General features: G+C 54.7%; 1 protein-coding gene across 14 annotated transcripts in view; it reads right to left on the reverse strand.

Annotated features, from left to right (window-relative positions):
- Positions 1-9240: 9240 nt before the first annotated feature.
- Positions 9241-18256, reverse strand: part of SETD4 (SET domain containing 4) — a 30075-nt gene continuing 21059 nt past the window's right edge. For 7 of the 14 annotated variants that reach the window (XM_079766477.1, XM_079766474.1, XM_079766475.1 and 4 more), the window contains 4 exons: positions 18007-18087; positions 16851-16974; positions 15311-15527; positions 9241-10855 (listed from right to left, as the gene is read on the reverse strand). In XM_079766477.1, coding sequence (XP_079622603.1) covers positions 15327-15527; positions 16851-16974; positions 18007-18087 — 406 coding nt within the window. In that variant the 3' untranslated portion in view covers positions 9241-10855; positions 15311-15326. Of the gene's footprint in view, positions 10856-15310; positions 15528-16850; positions 16975-18006; positions 18088-18256 lie in introns of those variants that run through there. The other 7 variants (XR_013813307.1, XR_013813308.1, XR_013813309.1 and 4 more) reach the window with 6 other exon arrangements.

Here is an 18256-nt window from a genome sequence, read left to right on the forward strand (position 1 = left end):
TGCCCTGGCCGGTGTGGCTCAGTGGATAGAGCATCGGCCTGCGGACTGAAAGGTGCCAGGCTCGATTCCGGTCCGGGTTGTGGGCTTGATCCCTGGTGGGGGGGCGTGCAGGAGGCAGCTGATCCATGATTCTCTCTCATCATTGATGTTTCTCTCTCTCTCTCTCTCCCTCTCCCTCCCTCTCTGAAATCAATAAAAATATGTTAAAAAGAAAGAAAAGGAGCATACATGCACAGCCCATGGGCACAGACAACAGTGTGGTAAGGGCCAAGGGCAGGCGAGGGGGAGGCGGGGGGGCTGGGCGGTGGTGGGCAAAGGGGGGGAATGAAGGCATCTGCAATAGTGTCAACAATAAAAAGTTAATAAAAAACAATACGGGGTTTGTCTGTTTGATTCAGAACGCTGAGTGCCTCCTGTGTCCCTCTCTCAAGCTCCTGAGTGGCCCTCGAACACGCAGATGACTTGCTGAGAGTCGCTGGGAGTGCAGGCCGGCGCGGTCCGTGTTCACGGGTAATTATCCTTGTCGTTGTCACAGCTTTTCACACAAGCCAAGAGCAGGCCTTTCAAGAACGGGGTCGGGGGCGGGGGAGGGGGGAGTCCCACGCTCCTTTTGACAACCCGTTGTCCCGATTTCTGGAGAAATGATGTTAGAGCTTCGTGAAGGAAGAGTAGACATCCCACGTCCCCTCACAGCACATGGCTTTATTGGTCCTCGTTCTGTAACTGTCCATCACAAACTAAGTATTTCGTGTTTCAGGAATTTTCTGCACAAGCATTCGCCCCAGGACCACGCCAACTCTGGGTGCCAGCCACGTGTCCCAGGTGGAAATCCTGGCAGAGTGAGCGGCCGGGAGGTGACTCCCACGGCGTTGCTGCCGCTCAGCCCGTCCCAGGTGCCGCCTGCAGCCGCCAGGGCCGCCCCAGAGAGGGAGAGGCGGGTACCTTTGCCCACCCACCCACCACCCCCCACAGAGGCAGCCCCCTCCTCGCGGCCCCCCCACCAGGTGGCACAGCAGAAACACCGGGGGTTCGCGCTCCTGCCTCCTGATCCTGTGTCCCTCCTGCTAGCGGCGTGGCTCCTCCGTTAGCCCACCGCACGCTGCCTTGCCGTGACCATTTTCACGTCAGGAACTAAAACCTCCTGCACTCAGCAACCCCGCATCTTCCGTGGCTAGGTCATTATAACCATCCCGCGTGAGCAGGGGGGCGAGCGCGTTCCAGGGGCCGGGAGAGAATCAGCCAGGGACTGAAAAGGTAGGTCTGAGGGGGTATATGTAATACTTTCAACAATAAAGAATCGTTAAAAAATAATAATAATCTATACTAATAAAAGGGTAATGTGCTAATTAGACCAGACGTCTTCCGGACGACCTTCCGGACAAAGTTGCAGCGCGTGGGGACTGAGGCAGAGGCAGCCGCCATGGCGGCAGGGGCCGAGCCCCTTGCACGAATTTCATGCATTGGGCCTCTAGTAAAAAATAAAAAGAGCCCTGACCGGTGTGGCTCAGTGGATAGAGCGTCGGCCTGTGGACTGAAGGGTCCCAGGTTCGATTCCGGTCAAGGGCATGTACCTTGGTTGCAGGCACATCCCCAGTAAGGGGTGTGCAGGAGGCAATTGATCAATGTTTCTTTCTCATCCATGTTTCTAACTCTCTATCCCTCTCCCTTCCTCTCTGTAAAAAAAATCAATAAAATATATAATAAATAAATAAATAAATAGAAACAGGTAACACCAATTTTTTAAAAAATAGATTTTGTTCAAATCAATCTATCAACATTACCATCATTTCAACATACAATCTATTTAGAAGTTAGTCTTTGACATTTAAGTTTCTGCAGGAAGTCTGACATTATTTGAGCACGCTGTACTTCTAGCCTTCTGCATGCAGACTAGCCACTCTTCAGGGCTCAGCTGCCACATGTGGCCCGTGGCTCCGAGTTAGATAGTGCAGTTCTAGATAATCAAGTAGGACAAGAACCAAAACTAAACTGATAAAGATTGGGACAGAAGGAGTCAAACTTTCTTTAGTCCAGTTGAAAATGATGCAGAAAATCCAAAAGACTACAAAAAAAACACTAAAAATAGTCAAAAATAAATAAATCATAATAATAAAAGGCTAATATGCAAATGGTCATCATGCAGTGATGCCGTAACGACCCATCAGCAGGGACCTGAGGCTGCGTGGTGCCTGGCCAGGGTGGGAGACCTGAGGCTGCGTCCCCCGCCCAGCAGGGCTTGATGGGGGTGGGGCCGGCCGGGTCTGGGTCTCATGCAATTTCCAGGCACACGCGGGTGGGCAGGAACTTGACTCTGGGTCCAGTGGCGTACCCCAGACTCTGACAGGAGGGAGATTTTCATATACATTTTACTAATTTCCTTTCATCTCTGACACTTATATTATAGAGAAAGGGCAAATAGCAATATTAAAATACTTCCTCTAATTAATTCCCTTTTAACCCTTTGCACTCGCTTGCTTTTTTCTCGATTCCTTTATTCTAATGCTAACCGTATCGAGTCACACTCGACATCCGAGTGCAAAAGGTTAATGTGCATGAATTGTGTGCACCGGGCCACTAGTAAATAAATAAATAAGGAAAAATAAAACGTACGTTTGGCTAATCCCACAACAGACTGTGGTGAGGGTGCTGCTGCTGGTTGAGCCTTGGGTTAGGGCGAGCACCCACACTGGCATCCAGGCCTTTCACTCGTGCGGGATCTCGGGTGAGGATGCAGTGGGTTATACTGGAGGCCGCCCGCTGTCTTCCGGGGCCTCACGACCCACCCGTGTTCCTGGCTTTCCCAGAGATCCACACTCTCCTCCCAGTCCACGCTGTCCACGAACGCCCTCCGTGGCCCACTGAGCAAGCCAGAGCACGGGATTCGGCGAAGCCCTCGTCTCTCGGCTGGTAAAGGAGTAAGGGCTTACCGCCTCCCCACGCTGGGAGCAGGAGCAAGGACTGGCCCGAACCCACCCCACAGCCCTGCCGAGAAACCATTTTACCACGGCGAGGAGTGGGCTTCACTTCTCTGTTCTTTAATACGTTTTTATTGATTTTTAGAGAGAGAGGAAGGGAAAGGGATAGAGAGAGAAACACCGATGAGAGAGGAACATCACTAATCGGCTGCTTCCTGCACGCCCCTGACTGGGGATCGAGCTGCAACCCAGGCCCGAGCCCTGACCGGAACCGAACCCGTGGCCTCCTGGTTCCTGGGTTGATGCTCAACCCCTGAGCCACGCGACCGGCTGGGCTGAGCTTCACTCTGATGAGAGGAACAGGGCCAAGGCATCAGCCCCCCGAGCCACGGCCACGGCTGCCGTGTCCTCTATATACCAGGCCCGTGCCCGCTGCACACCGCCCAGCCCCTGCCCGGGCCCCACGTCCCCGACCCAGAGGCCCGCGGCCCCGCGCCCGTGACAGCACCAGGTCAACGTTATTGATGCCCGCCCCCACCCCCGAAAGAAATGCCAGAACTCTTGGTTAGCTGTCAACATCACGCCAAGAAGAGCACAGCCTGTTTTGATCTGAAACCAAACCCCTGCGTCCCGAGCCGCTCTCAGCCCAGCCTCCCTCGCCCCCGCCCGGCTCGGCTTTCCCTTCAAAGCCCCGCCGCGGAGCCCTGCCGGTTCCCGGAGAGCAGGCCTGTCCACGCCGCCGCCTCTGAAAAGCATGTTTTGACTAAGATCGGGTTCCAGCCCAGGGATAACTGTCAGGGGACGTTGTTCTGGGACCGGGACCGGGACCGAGGAGCTGCAGGTGGACGGGCCGACGGTGGGGCGTGCAGGAGCCGGTGGGCACCTCGGGGAAGACGTGCTCCCCGCACACCACCCCGTCCTGGCGCAGCCTGAGGGCTCCTCACGGGGCGGGCAGGAGGAAGGTGGGGGCAGAGGCGCCCCTTACCTGGGGCAGGGCTGCAGGCTAGTTGCTAGGTGCCCTGAGGCCGCTGAGAGGCGCGGCAGGATGGGGGGGCGGGGGGGCACTCTGCCAGACGTCCCCATAAACAGTCCGTGCCCCGGAAACTGACCTGGGCGGCTCCCCGCACAGCTGCCACGGACACGCTCATGTTTCTAAATAAACTAAATAACATGTTTGCGTAATAACTTATCGTTTCTTTCTTCTTTAGAAGCATTGAACAGACCGTCAAACCTCAGAGGGAAGGCAGGGAGGGCAGGAGCGGGGGGGGGGGGGGGGGGGGGGAAGAGATCAACCAAAGGACTTGTATGCATGCACATGAGCATGACCTTGGACATAGACAGTAAGGGGGTGGGCATGTGCTGGGGGGCAGGAGTGGGCGGGGAGAGGTCAACGGGGGGGGGGGGCGGGAGGAGACACATGTAAAACTTTCAACAGTAAGAATTTATAAAAAATTATTTTTTAAAGTATTTTTTAAAAATATCACTTTGCCCTGGCCAGTGTGGCTCAATGGCTGGGGCGTTGGCCCGAGCACCAAAGGGTCTCGGGTTTGATTGCCAGTCAAGGGCATGTACCCGGGTTGCAGGTTCAATCCCCAGCCCAGGTCGGGCGCATTGTCAGAGGCAACCAATCAGTGTATCCCTCTCATATCGATGTTGCTCTCTATCTCTCTCTCTCTCTTCCTTCTACTCTCTCTAAAAACCAATGGAAAAAAATATCCTCAGATGAGGATTGACAACAAAAAAAAAGTATCACCTTATGGTTTTTAATTTTTTTAATATATTTTTATTGATTTCAGAGAGGAAGGGAGAGGGAGAGAGAGATAGAAACATCAATGATGAGAACCATGGATCAGTTGCCTCCTACACGCCCCACCCTGAGGATAGAGCCCGCAACCTGGGCCTGTGCCCTGACCCGGAATCAAACTGTGACCTCCTGGTTCATAGGTCAATGCTCAACCACTGAGCCACACCAGCAGGCCCAACTTTTTACTTGTAACACAGATGCTACTTACGGCATGCACGGAGAAAGCAGCGGAATCCAGGAAGCCCATGGTCAGGACGCCCGCGTGGCCAGGTTCTGCTGAGGACTCTCCTCCTGGTTTGCCGACATCCACCTTCTCTTTTCATTCCTCACCTGAGGAGAGATGTTCTTGATTTTAGGGGGAGAGAGAAACATCAAGCTGAGAGAGAACCATCCATCGGTTGCCTCTGGTTCTTGCCCCAACTGGGGACGGAACCCGCAACCTGTGCCCTGAACAGGAATCAAACCTCCAACCTTTTGGTGCATGGATGATGCTCCAAGCAACTGAGCCACCTGGCCAGGCACATCCATCTTTTCTTGTTGAATCCTCACATGGTGGAGAGGGGGGAGAGAGAGAGAGAGAGGAAGAGAGAGGGGGGGGGGAGGAAGAAAGAAGCATAATAGCAGCAGCGATCATTAAAGTTGAGCTGAGAACAGCTAAGAGAAAAGGCAAGTCGGGAGCCCTGTGGGAGCCATATCTTAGGGAAAGAGGGAGAAGGCTGAGTTCCCTCCTCAGGACTCTGCAGCAAGTGCTGAGGTTTGATTAAAGAAACGACCTTGAACCACAGCAGAGAATAATAAAGGCGATTTCCAGTAAGTGTGCTAGCTCGAATTAGTCATTTACTTTTTATTTTTAAACTGAATTCAGCAGAGATTTACATGCATTAGATTACAGTGATTAACATTTGAAATTTGACCTTGAAATAATCTTTACATTGTAAATTCTTAATGATCAAAACAATGTTCTCAGTGATTAAAACATATTAGTAATTAATTATTAAAGGAGAATAATTGCAAATACACATTCCTAAAATCGCAAGGCTTTTAAACCATTTGTACAAATGACTGGACATTTTTTTTAATTTGAAAAAAAAAACACACAACCCTCCACCTGATTTCTCATTTTCATCGTGAATCCAACAACAACAACAATTAAGGTACTTCTCAGCCTGCTTTTCTGTCGCCCCACAAACTGGAAAAGCATGCAGCTACTCTGACCTCATCAAAGCCAAAGAAAATGCTGTAACGATTTTAAAAATCCAGAACTCTCCCAAAGTAAGGCTGATAAAAGGTCACCAGATTTGATCACCACTTTTCTTTTAGAAATCACTTTGCCTTGCTGGCATGGCTCAGTGGGTGAGTGTTGACCTATGAACCCAGAGGTCACGGTTTGCTTCCCGGTCAGGGCACATGCCTGCGGGCTCCATCCCCAGTGTGAGGCGTGCAGGAGGCAGCTGATCAATGATTCTCTCTCATCATTGATGTTTCTCTCTCTTTCTCCCTCCCCCTTCCTCTCTGAAATCAACAAAAAAGGAAATTTTTAATCACTTTGTAAACATGGAGTTGGGACAGGACCCATCTCTACTGGCGTCCCGAGAAGGGGGAGGACAGGTGGCGAGCAGGATTCGCCCAAACCATTTTTACTAAGTACCAAGGTTTCAAAAAAATAATTCTCTCCCATGCTATAGAGAAAAGGAATTCAACCAGACTCGGTCCATGTATTCTAAGCAGTCTTTCCCAACGCCACAGCTCTCTGTCAGTCGGACGCCCTTGCCTGGAGATTTCCTCTCAAAGGCAGAAACCCCAGAACAGGTACCAGCCAGGACGCACGGTGGCTTCCGCTGCCAAGGTTGTCTCGGGGCCAGGACAAGGCGCACGGGCCACCCCAGGGCTGCCCACACCTGGCCAGTTCTCGGAGAGACACAAGAGCACCCTCTCCCCAGTCCAGCCCCGTGGCCATGGGGTCCCATCAGGAGTGACCATGGTCAATGAACAGAAAAAGAAAAAGCCGTTTCTGGGGGCATTTAATCTATGCAATTTTCTGAGCTGTCAGGCATTACTTTTCACAATTTACTCTATGTTGATCATGAACATGCTTTTTTCCTAATATAAAGGAGTGGTCTTTGAAACGTTACCGCCATTAATTTTCTGTTGCTGCATAAATTACCACAAACGTAGTGGTTTCAAGCAGCACAAACGTACTATTTCACAGTTTCTATGGAGTCCTGCGCGTTTTAACAGAGTTCCTTGATCGGGGTTTCTGCTGTGAACTAAACGTTTGTGTCAGTCACCCCAAAATCCATAAGTTAAAGACCTAATCGTCAACGTGATGGGTCTTCTGGGAGGTGGGACCTTTGGGAGTAATTAGGGTTAGAGGACATGAGGGTGGGCCCCCCCCAGATGGGATTAGTGCCTTGGAAACAAAGAAACCAGAGCTTTCTCTCTGTCCCCACCACGTGAGGGCCCAGCAAGGTGGTGGCCACCTGAACACGGGGAAGAGACCCTCACCGACAGAGAACCTGCCAGCACCCCGAGCCTGGCTCCCAGGATCTTGGGCACCGAGCCATCACCGCCGGCTGCTGGAGCCGCCCAGTCCGGGGTCCTTTCCTACGGGAGACTGAGCCCAGACAGCCTGGCCGGGCTGACATCAACTTGTGAGCGAGGTGCACCCTGGTTTCACCCACTTCTCATGCAAGAAGCAAACACAGTGACCCCTTGAGGACTTTGTGTCCGGGCAGCCTGGGGACCGAGAACTCACACATGAAGCGCCCTCTGTCCTGCTTGGCGTCTCTGTCCAGAAAGCGCAGCTGTGCCCCCCCCCCACCCCCGCCCACCGCCCTGCGCTGCTGGCCGAAGTCACGTTGCCTGAGACCAACCTTCACACTGTCCCGGCCGCACCAGGTGCACAAACAGTTACTGTAAAAACGGAACAGCTCTGACAGAGTTCAACTCCTCTCCCACCAACGTCATCCCTGGAATAATGTCATTTCTGATGCACTTCCTTGATTTAGAAAAAGAAGGAGAGAGGAAACCTGGGCTAGGAGGAAGGAGAAGGTCCTACCACACACAACCAGAGCCCTGGATGCAACTGTGCTGCTGTGAGGTGCCGCTCTGCAGTTTCTGTTGCTTTCTTTTGAATTTCACTCGGGATACATTCTCTCTTTTTTTTTTTAATCCTCACCCAAAGAGTGAGGATATTTTCTCCATTGATTTTGAGAGAGAGTGGAAGGGAGGGGGGGAGGGGGCAGGGGGCAGAGAGAGAAACATTGATGTGAGAGAGACACATGACTGAGTGCCTCCCACATGCTCCCCAACTGGGGGTGGGGATGGAACCTGCAACCCAGGTCCGAGCCCTTGATGGGGAATCTAACCTGTGACCCTCCGCTGTGCAGGCCGACACTAACCACTGAACCACGCCGGCCAGGGCTGGGGACACATTTCCAGGCAGACAGTCACCAAGGATGAGCAAAGGGTGCTGTGAGCTGCGCGTGCATTCACGTGGGTGAGAACGCCGCCACGTCCTCCTCCGGGCAGTCAGCACGCGGTGGGCGAGATGTGACCAGCGCGCTAACTTCCGTTTCCCAGTTACCGCTCAGCACGCATCCCAGGAGATCGGTCGCTTGGATCTGCTGTGTCCCATCAGCTGAGCCAGCACCTGTGCGTCGGGGCCTCACCTTTCACCGGAACATTCGAAAGCCAGTGAATTCCCTTTGTTGTGATTTTTAGCAAAAATCTTGTTTATTTAAATGTATTTATTGTAATACCTGCTTGCTTCGTTATACTTGGGATACAGAAGAACAAAATCAGCACCCCTTTTAACCCTTCGCACTCGCTTGCTTTTTTCTCGATTCCTTTATTCTACTCGGGATTTAATTTTTTAAATACCCCTGATTTTACAAAACGCGGCAGTATTATAAAAAACTGGAGTTTCTTTTCATACAAACTTATTTATTTGGATTTTTTTATATTTCAAATTATTGATACATTCAAAGAGTAATGTTAATCTCGACATCCGAGTGCAAAAGGTTAAATATAGCCTATTCCTTAAAATACATTTAAAAAGCAAGCTTCAATCATTCCATCAGCAGCATTATGTTTTTGCCTACAGTGACTGGTTTCTGAGCTCTCACGGCTGCTTTACCCAACACGTGGCTGTTTCACAAAAGTCACCCCGAAATAGCACAGCGTCATCTGCCTTATTTCCCGACAACATTCTTTATATCTTCTGAAACGGAGCCCACTCCGGGCTGTCACTGTGCCGGACGGAGACACATCTCCACAGCTCGGATGTGCGATCATCCGTCATGTGCTGCAGTGGCCCGAACGGTGAACGGGTTCAGAAAAGGCGGCCCCCAAAACGGGCCCCGCTGGCACATGGGCTCCTCCGCTGAAGGCGACTAAGGAACAGAAGGGGCAGGAGGACCTCGCCGCCCTCCTTCTGCCAAAAATCCGAGCGTAGGTTCCCATTTGGGAAGATCCCCCCATCCCCCAACCCCCATGCCAGGAAAAGACAACTCAGTCACCAGACTCCTCTGTTATGGGGCCTGCCAACTGGAGTCTGCATAACCACCTTACTAAATAGCCCTCATCTTCCATTAGCTTCCCCAGGTACTCACCTTCCCCCGGGACGCCCAAATCTCCTTTCCTTTGTCCAGTCACTTCTCTACAACTTACTGCCTTTTTCTAAAATGGAACATAAGCTCTTAAGCCTAACTACTTCTTGGAGTTTCCATTGCTTTTCTGTGTCGCCCCTATGTACATGCAAAATAAATCTACTCCTGTTGATCCATCTTTTGTCGGTTTAATTCACAGGCCCCAGCCACTGAACCTAAGAGGCTAGAGGAAAATGCCCCCCTCAAAAAAGAAATGTGGCCCTAGCTGGTTCGGCTCAATGGATAGTGTCGGCCTGTGGACTGAAGGGTCCCAGGTTCGATTCCAGTCCAGGGCACAAGCCCAGGTTGCAGGCTCAATCCCCAGGAGGGGATGTGCAGGAGGCAGCCAGTCCATGATTCTCTCTCATCATGGATGTTCTCTCTCTCCCTCTCTCTTCCTCTCTGAATCAATAAAAACACATTTGTAAGGAAGAAAGCAATGTGGCCCTTCCGTACAGCGGAGCATCACTCAGCCACAAAAAGGGAGTCCTGGCACCTGCTAGGTGACTGCGCCTCAGAAGCTGTGCAGAAACAGACCAGACACAAAAGGGCAAATGTTACATGGTTCCACTTATAGGAAATACTGAGAACAAATTAGAGACAAACAGATTAGAGGTTAGCGGGTGCTGGGGGCGAGGGGGATGGGCAGTAACCCTTTAACGGGTAAAGAATTTCCGTCTGGGGCCACGGAAGAGCTTTGGAACTGGTGATGGTTACACATGATACTCAATGGCACTGAATTGTACACTTAAAATGGCTGAAATGGCAAATTTCATGTCATGCATATTTTATCACAATAAAAAAAGTTCCCATTTTTGAAAAACTTTATTTATAAATACAGGAAGTGGCTACAGTTTGCTGACGCCCAATCTAGAGTTTTCTACAACAAGGCAGTGACTCGTGACTTATGACGTAACAGCCCAGCGCTCTAGGCGAGAGGTGGTGAGTCCGTCCCCCGAGCTCTGCGACGGGTCACCGGCGAGGTCACGTCCTCAGGGTGTCCACGGATACACATGGGAACATGGGGGAAGGTGCACTGGATTGGGTCGTGTGCCCTTGAAAAGCCTCCCGACTGTGTCCTGGACACGTGCTGGGGCCGTCTGAGGGGCCGTCTGCATGCCCGGCCGCGCTCTCGGTGTCGCTCTGGGTGTCGCCTTCCGCTCTGATCAGGGGCCTCCGCTGCGGGCTCCCTGATGTCCTGCCGGGAAAGGGCAGCGAGAGGCGTGGCAGGCTTGGAGGATGGCCGCCCCGCCAGAGGCACAGTCCCATCCAGAAGAATAAACAGCCTCGCAGGAACGGACACGAAACGCGAGCCCCGGTCCGGACTCGGTGTCCAGCGGCCCGCGGGCCAGCGCTCTGAGCGCCATGGGAATAAATGACGTTTCTCGGTGACTCGGCAGAAGGTGACGAGCTGCGAAGTGCTACGTCCTGCAGGCGTCTCCCCACACGTACCGGGCTGAGGCTGAAGATGCAGACACGCACCATGGCTGCAGAAATCATAAAGAAAGATCAAATGTAGTATTTTCTTTCAACATGGACAACCGCTTTGAGACTTTCCATTCACGCAGACTGAACACAGCCTCCGGCGCTCGCCAATTACCCTGACAAATACCATTTGGGCCTGAGTGCTGCTGGAAGAGAAGTGAACAGTGGGAGGTAGAAGCCGAACAGGATAAAAGGCATTCTTCTCGGTCTGCTGACAGCCCGTAAGCCGTCCTCCGGGAGCGGCCTCGCTCCGCAGCCGCCATGTGACCCGAGTTCTCAGGTGCCGTTTGTTTGACAGTAATGGGACAGGAAGACAAAACTCGGTGCTCACGGCCCTTAAAAGGCAGTCAGCTCCTTACTCCCCTCACAAAGGAAGACACGCAACACCGGAAAGAAGGGCACGGGAGCTGCTCCGTCATCCTGCACAAATCGGAGCTCCAGGCGCCAGCAACGCCGAGCTCACCCGCCACCCAGACTGGCAGCCCCGCCCGCTCCATCCACCTGCGGCCTGGAGCAGCCAGAACCGGCTGCGGGGACCGAGCACAGGACAGGACAGGCACAGCCAGCTCAGAGGGCACTGCCCGGGCCTCCCCACGCCCCAGCCCCCCGAGTTCCCTCCTCCTCTAGGCCTTCCTGTCCCAGAACCCCAGGCAGCCAGAAATGGGCCGGGAGAAGTCCGTCCCCACCATAGGCTCTGGGTCCCCTACCCTGGCCACAGCATCCTTGCGGCAAACATCCTCGCCACGTAACTAGTCGGCTGAAAGGCAATTTTGCCGTTAAAAAGGTAAAGTCACGATGTATAAAAGAGGGACATTTGAAAGCCATAATGAAACGTGAAAAGATGAAAAACAAAATTCAAACGTTTACTGTGGATGCAGACTATGTGACTGCATTTAAACTGTAGTCATGGCAACAGCTCACAACAGCAGACTCTGCTCTGTGGAGGCGCCTAAGCACTTTCTGTGGGAGCCGCGGGCGTGGCTCTGCCCTCGGAGGCCTGGGCCTCGCTTTCTCCTCCACGTCCTCTTTCAAAAGGAGAGCCCACCTCTGGGCCAGTCCTGGTCTCGGGGAGGAATGGCACTGTTTAAGGCTGAGAGTGACCCATGACCTAACGTAAACCGGAGCATGGGAGAGCCTCACCCATGCAGAAATGAAGCAAAGCCAGCAAAGCCAATGGCCACCAGTTCTTTTATCTGTTTACGGCACCTGATGCTTCGTCAATAAAACAAAACCAAACCACAAACCTGCCAACCAGCCATTTCTCTTTCACGCAGACACGCCTCCCAGCCCACCGGTTACGTGGCCGAAACGTCTGCCGCAGAAACGTCTGCTGCCGAGGTGTCTGAGCAGATGCTTCAGCGAAAGGCCCCGGCCCCGCCCATGCCCGGCAGTGACTGCGCCCACGGACCCCGGGCCGGGCTGTCCTCACCTATCGAGAGGACAGTGCCCGGCGAGGAGGGACTCCGTGCACCTGGCACCGTCTGGCACCGAGCTGGCCCCACCGCGCAGTCCCTGGGAAGGCCGGAGAGCGTGCCTGTGGCAGCGTTTCTGACTCTCGGGCACACAGACCCGGACGCGCAGGTCCGGGGTGAGAGTCTCCTTTCTAATGGGCAAGCTCCGGGGGCGCGGGCGCCGCTGGCCGCAGACCACCGTGGGGAGCGGGGTGTGGGTGAGCTGCCGGGCTCCTGCCACACGGATCGATATGGGAAGAAGATGGGGTTCCCGTGGCCCGCCGCCAGGACCCCGCTCCTGCTCCTGAATGGAGACGGAATACTTCCGATCACTATTTCTGTCGAGCCCACGTGAGCCATGGCTCCCAGCCTCACCTGCGCGTTAAACCACATCAGAAAGCTCGTGATCCCCCCCACCTCCTCAGCAAGATCGTTTCCGGACAAACAGCCGTCACCATAGGCAACGCCAATCAGACCGACGGTCACGCGTGGGCCTCTCTGCTCATCCAGGTTAAGGGGCGCCTGCAGGCACTCCGCAGGAAACGCCACCGCTCGAGGCGAGGCCGGGCTGGGCACCAACGGCAGAGGCGGCACGGAGGGTCCGAGGACCGGCCAGGTGCGTGAGCCTTGGCCTCAGGACACACAATGGGCCCTACAGTCAGCAGACCCAAGAGATCATTTCAAACGAGGCCACCGCCTCGTCACTGTGATGTGCGGGGCCACCTCACGCCTGTCAGTCAGCGTGGACGCAGGAGTCCAAGGACAAGGACACCGGGCACACGCCACTCGGCCTCGAGGCTCCGTCCTCACGTCTAACGCACGCCTTTACGGACGGACGGACAGCCCGTCAGAGGAAGGCTCCTTCCCGCTCCCGACACGCCTGGCGGAAGCGCGTCACAGGAGAGACCCCTTTCTGTGTGGGTGCTGCTACACCCCTGAAAGTGAGCCTTCCTGTCTGCCTGGCCAGCACCCCTCCACCTGCTCTCCCAGACCAGGCAGCTAACCCTGCCCCTGCGATGAGCCATTCCCTTCTGTTCCAGAAAGTGCCACATCCTGGCACTTCCTTATGGCCTGTCCGAGGCAGGCAGGCAGTTCCTGCGTCTGATCCCCTGCCCCCCACACTCCCCCCTGAGCCCCCACACCTGGCCAGGCCCCTTCGCCCTGAACTGCTGTGCAGCTGCCTGTTCTCACCCAGGAGGCAAGGCCCCCAGGAGAGCGGGGACGTGTGCATTGTCCCAGGAGCAGAGCTGTGGTCGGTCAGACCCCACTCCCACCTGAACAAACGGCCCGCTTCCGAGGAGCCGGCCTTCTCGGCTCGGCGGTCCTCGCGCGCCACCCAGTGGACGAAGAGGGAAGCGTCTCCAGCTCACCGCCGAGCCCACTCCGCTCCGCTCCTCAGACACCCGCCCGGCCCAAGGGCCGGGCAGTGGGCTTGTTCTCACAGGCGGAAGAGCACGGAGCGCTGAGCAGCTGTGTGGCCTGCCGCTCACGTGGCAGTGACCGGCTGAGCCGAGCATCAGCACTCGAGCTTGGGATTAACCTGTTCTCAGCACGGGCCGGTGCTCTTAGAGATGACGGGCGGCGGCTGGGAGTGCTCCCTGTCCTGCCGCCCACAACCACTGTCGCTGTGGCCCTTGGAGAAGCGGATGTTCGGCTGGGAGCAGTGAAAGCGGCTCCGGGAGGGAGACCGCCTCGTCTTGGGCTTCGATAAAGTCCAGTGCTCATAAGCAGCAGCTCCTGGCTTCTGTGCCATGATACACCTGCTCTGACCCCGCCCGTCCTGACTAACGTTATTAACAGGCATGAGGACGCTGTGGAAGTATAAATCCAGAGCCAGGACCTGACAAGGACTGTTGAGAGCAAACTTCACATCGAAGCCATACTCAGAGGGAAGCCAAGACCTAAATTCTTCCGTAATTCTAAAAAAGAAGAGCCCGGCCGGCCCGGCTCAGGGGCTGAGCGTTGACCTGTGAACCAGGAGGTCAGTGTTTGAATCCCCGTCAGGGCACAGGCCCGGGTTGCGGGCTCGATCCCCAGTGCGCGGCGTGCAGGAGGCAGCCGATCAATGGTTCTCTCATCATTGATGTTTCCCTTCCTCTCCCTTCCTCTCTGAAATCAATGAAAATGTATTTTTTTAAATAAATAAATAAATAAGAGGAAAAGCAAAGACCCATAATTCTAAAGGGCCCACTGAGCACAAGAATGTCCCTCCTAACCCCCCCCCCCCCGACAGCACCAGGAAAATGACAGCCACGCGCAGAACAGGAGGCAAGCAGCCTCCACAGGAAGAGTGGTCAGGGGCACGCTGACGAGGACCCACGGAAACCAGCCCACGGCGGGCAGCCCCGCACTCCGGTGTTTCATCACTAACTTTCCGTTCCCAAACCCAGTCCGCGCTGGATGCCCCTCCGAGCAGCTGGCCTGGGGGGTGGGGGTGGCGGTGGCGGTGGCGGTGGGGGTGGGGGTGGGGGGTGGAGGTGGGGGTGGGGTGGCGGTGGGGGTGGGGGTGGGGTGGCGGTGGGGGTGGCGGTGGGGGTGGGGGTGGCGGTGGGGGTGGGGGTGGGAGTGGGGTGGGGGTGGGGTGGGGGTGGGGGTGGCAGTGGCGGTGGGGGTGGGGGTGGAGGTGGGGGTGGGGTGGCGGTGGGGGTGGGGGTGGGGTGGGGGTGGGGGTGGGGGTGGGGATGGGTGGGGGTGGGGGTGGGGGTGGCGGTGGCGGTGGGGGTGGGGGGTGGAGGTGGGGGTGGGCTGACTGCAGCCCCCTCGGGGCTCCCCCTCGGTGCAGCTCAGCTTCCTCCAGGCGCTGTTTAGTGGGCGTTAGAGGGGCCGTTAGGATGGCACGCCCTTCTTCCCCTGCAGCTCCGCCACCCCAGAACCCGGCCCCGCGGATGTCCTCCAAGGTCCGAGGAGCAGCCCCCGCCCGCCCGCCAGGGAAGGTCCAGGCGCAGGATCAAGCACACCATTAATGGAGAGCCTCCGTCAGTGCACAGGATTCTGGGTACAACGAACCTTAGCGCTCAGTGTTTCAGGCGTCACACCCCGCAGAGGGGGCGACACCCAGCAGGGGAGGCGATCGGAGGCACCTGGGTGAGTCACGAACAGCTGTCTGCAAACTGCTCAGGGTCTCGGCAGATGCCCGGAGGATCTTCAGCTCTTCTGTCCACAACGTTTCAACCAAAGTGAGCTGGTGTATCAACGCCATTTCTTTATCTTTCATGTGAGAAACCTGGAAGTTATTTTTAAACTTTTTATTATAATCAAACATACATAAAATTTACCATTTTGAGCACTTTTAAATGTACAGTGCAGTGGTATTTAGAATGTCCACAATGTTATGTAATCATCACCAGAAACTCTGTCCCCGTTAAACACACCCTCTCCAGCCCTGGCATCCTCCACCCTCCGGCTCTATGCACCTGTCTGTCCCAGGTCCTCCCAGAGGGGGAGCCGAGCACCTGCCTGTCCCAGGTCCTCCCAGAGGGGGAGCCGAGCACCTGCCTGTCCCAGGTCCTCCCAGAGGGGGAGCTGTGCACCTGTCTGTCCCAGGTCCTCCCAGAGGGGGAGCCCAGCACCTGCCTGTCCCAGGTCCTCCCAGAGGGGGAGCTGAACACCTGTCTGTCCCAGGTCCTCCCAGAGGGGGAGCCGAGCAGTCTGTTTCCTGCATTCTGATTTATTCCACTTAGCACAATGTTGCCTTCAAAGTTCATTAAAATAGTTTAAACCCCAGTAATGCTTTTATTCAAATGAGCTGTTCTTTTATTTTTATTTTTTTATTGATCTCAGAGAGGAAGGGAGAGGGGGAGAGAGATAGAAACATCAATGATGAGAGAGAATCATTGACTGACTGCCTCCTGCACGCCCCCTACTGGGTATCAAGCCCGCACCTGGGCATGTGCTCTTAACTGGAATCAAACCCAGGACCCTCGAGTTCACAGGCCAACACTCTATCCACTGAGCAAAACCGGCTCGGGCAGCTCTTTTCAAACTTAATTAAAATAGTTACTAAATAAAAATAAAAGGAAAAGAGTACTTAAAAAAATCTATTATCAAGAATTCACGCGATAATTTTACCTATTAAAAGGTGCAGGCAGGAAGTGCCCGGCTAGCTCAGTCGGTAGAGCATGAGACTCTTAAAAGGTGCAGGCACAATGTTAATAGTCAAAAAACAGATAACATCCATGTTCAAGTATTTAAGGCATTAAACAACACTCAAAGAAGGTATACCATCCCTATCCAACATGCCCAAAACAAGTAACTTCTTAATCAAAACACTTCTTTAAGAAAAAGATGCAAGCCCCAGCCGGTTTGGCTCAGCAGATAGAGCGTCGGCCTGCAGACAGAAGGGTCCCAGGTTCGATTCTGGTCAAAGGCACATGCCTGGGTTTCAGGCTCGGTCCAATCAATGGTTGGAGGAGGAGGCAGCCAATCAATGATTCCCTCTCATCATTGATGTTTCTACCTCTCTCTTCCTCTCCCTTCCTCTCTGAAATCAATTTGAAAAAATACATTAAAAAAAGAAAGAAAAAGATGCAAAATTATAGAAACATACCTTTTGAAGCATAGCACTAGCCTCCTCTGTGAAATAACGGCATATTTTCTGGGCGATGTCCAAACTCTTCTTCTCATTTACATCTGAAATTATCTCCCCAAGAAGTACTTTTTTCCAGCATAGACTAGAACCAAAATGTTTAATAAGATCATTTCAGCAGGACCTCAAAAAATGAAGACGACTTTTACACCTGAACACAATACACACAGCCCTCTCATTTCCAGAAGCTTCTAAAACCCGCCCCACAGTGGATTCCTCTCAGAAACCCGCCCACAGGGATCCCCACGCTCCCGCCATGTGCTCTTCCTGTGCTGAAATAGACAAGGTTTACAGGAAGGCACAGCGCGAACAGGAAGCGGCCCTGGGTCTGGCCAGCGGGCAGGCGGGTGGTACACATGTTTGAGGGTAGGCAAGAGGGAGCAAGAGCAGCCCGGCTGGCGTGGCTCAGCGGTGGAGCGTCGACCCATGAGCCACGGAGGTCACGGTTCGATTCCCAGCCAGGGCACATGCCCAAGTAGTGGGCTCCATCCCCAGTGTGGGGCGTGCGGGAGTCCAGGAGGCAGCAGGTCGATGAGTCTCTCTCATCGTTAGCGTTTCTGTCTCTCTGCCCTCCCTTCCGCTCTCTGAGATCAGTAAGAACGTATTCCTTTTTAACGAGGGAGCCACAGCAGGACGCTGAGCCGAAGGTGGCAGTGCCCCCATGCGCTGGAAGCAGCACCCATGGGAGGGAGGGCGGAGGAACAGATGCTGGACGGACAGCGTCTCCGGAGGAAGTGGCCGACGGCGACAGGCACGGTGACTGGGCTGCGGCAACATCCCAGTGCAAGCACAGAGGCGCTTAGAAATGCGAGGTAGTGCTAGCCTGGGGGGGGAGGGGGAGGAGCTCTGTTGGCTCCGGGAAAACCCACCCACGGACTCCCCTCTGGGCAGTGCCAGTGCCCACGCGCTGAACAAGGAGCTGCAGGTCCCCAGGGGACCTCTGAGGGCGACTCGAAGTTCTCCCAACCACGCACTCTGACCACGATGCTCCCACAGAACCCGGACACGGGGAACACGCAGAAGAGAACGCCCCGCCCACGGGGAGTGGCATGAAGCGCGCCCGCCCCGTCCCCAGTGGCATCCCAGGGCGACACCGGGCCGACCCGCGTGCACTCACAATTCCCCAGCCTCCAGGCACAGCAGCCGCAGGGCCGTGAGCAGCCGCCAGGACGGCCCGTCCCATCCGAACGTCAGGTTTCTGGAGGGAGGACGGGACAGGACAAGCGTCACTAGGACTTCGGGGCCAGGGCAAAAGCAGTTTTTCTAAAGCGGCCACTAAGCGTTACGGAGCCTGCGGTCTTGGTCAGAAAGACAAAAGGAAACTAAGTCTTCAAATACCTAACGATAAAGCCTGAGTAACAGGGAAG

The sequence above is a fragment of the Cnephaeus nilssonii genome (genome assembly GCF_951640355.1).
Source record: "Cnephaeus nilssonii genome assembly, chromosome: 3".
Taxonomy (NCBI): domain Eukaryota; kingdom Metazoa; phylum Chordata; class Mammalia; order Chiroptera; family Vespertilionidae; genus Cnephaeus; species Cnephaeus nilssonii.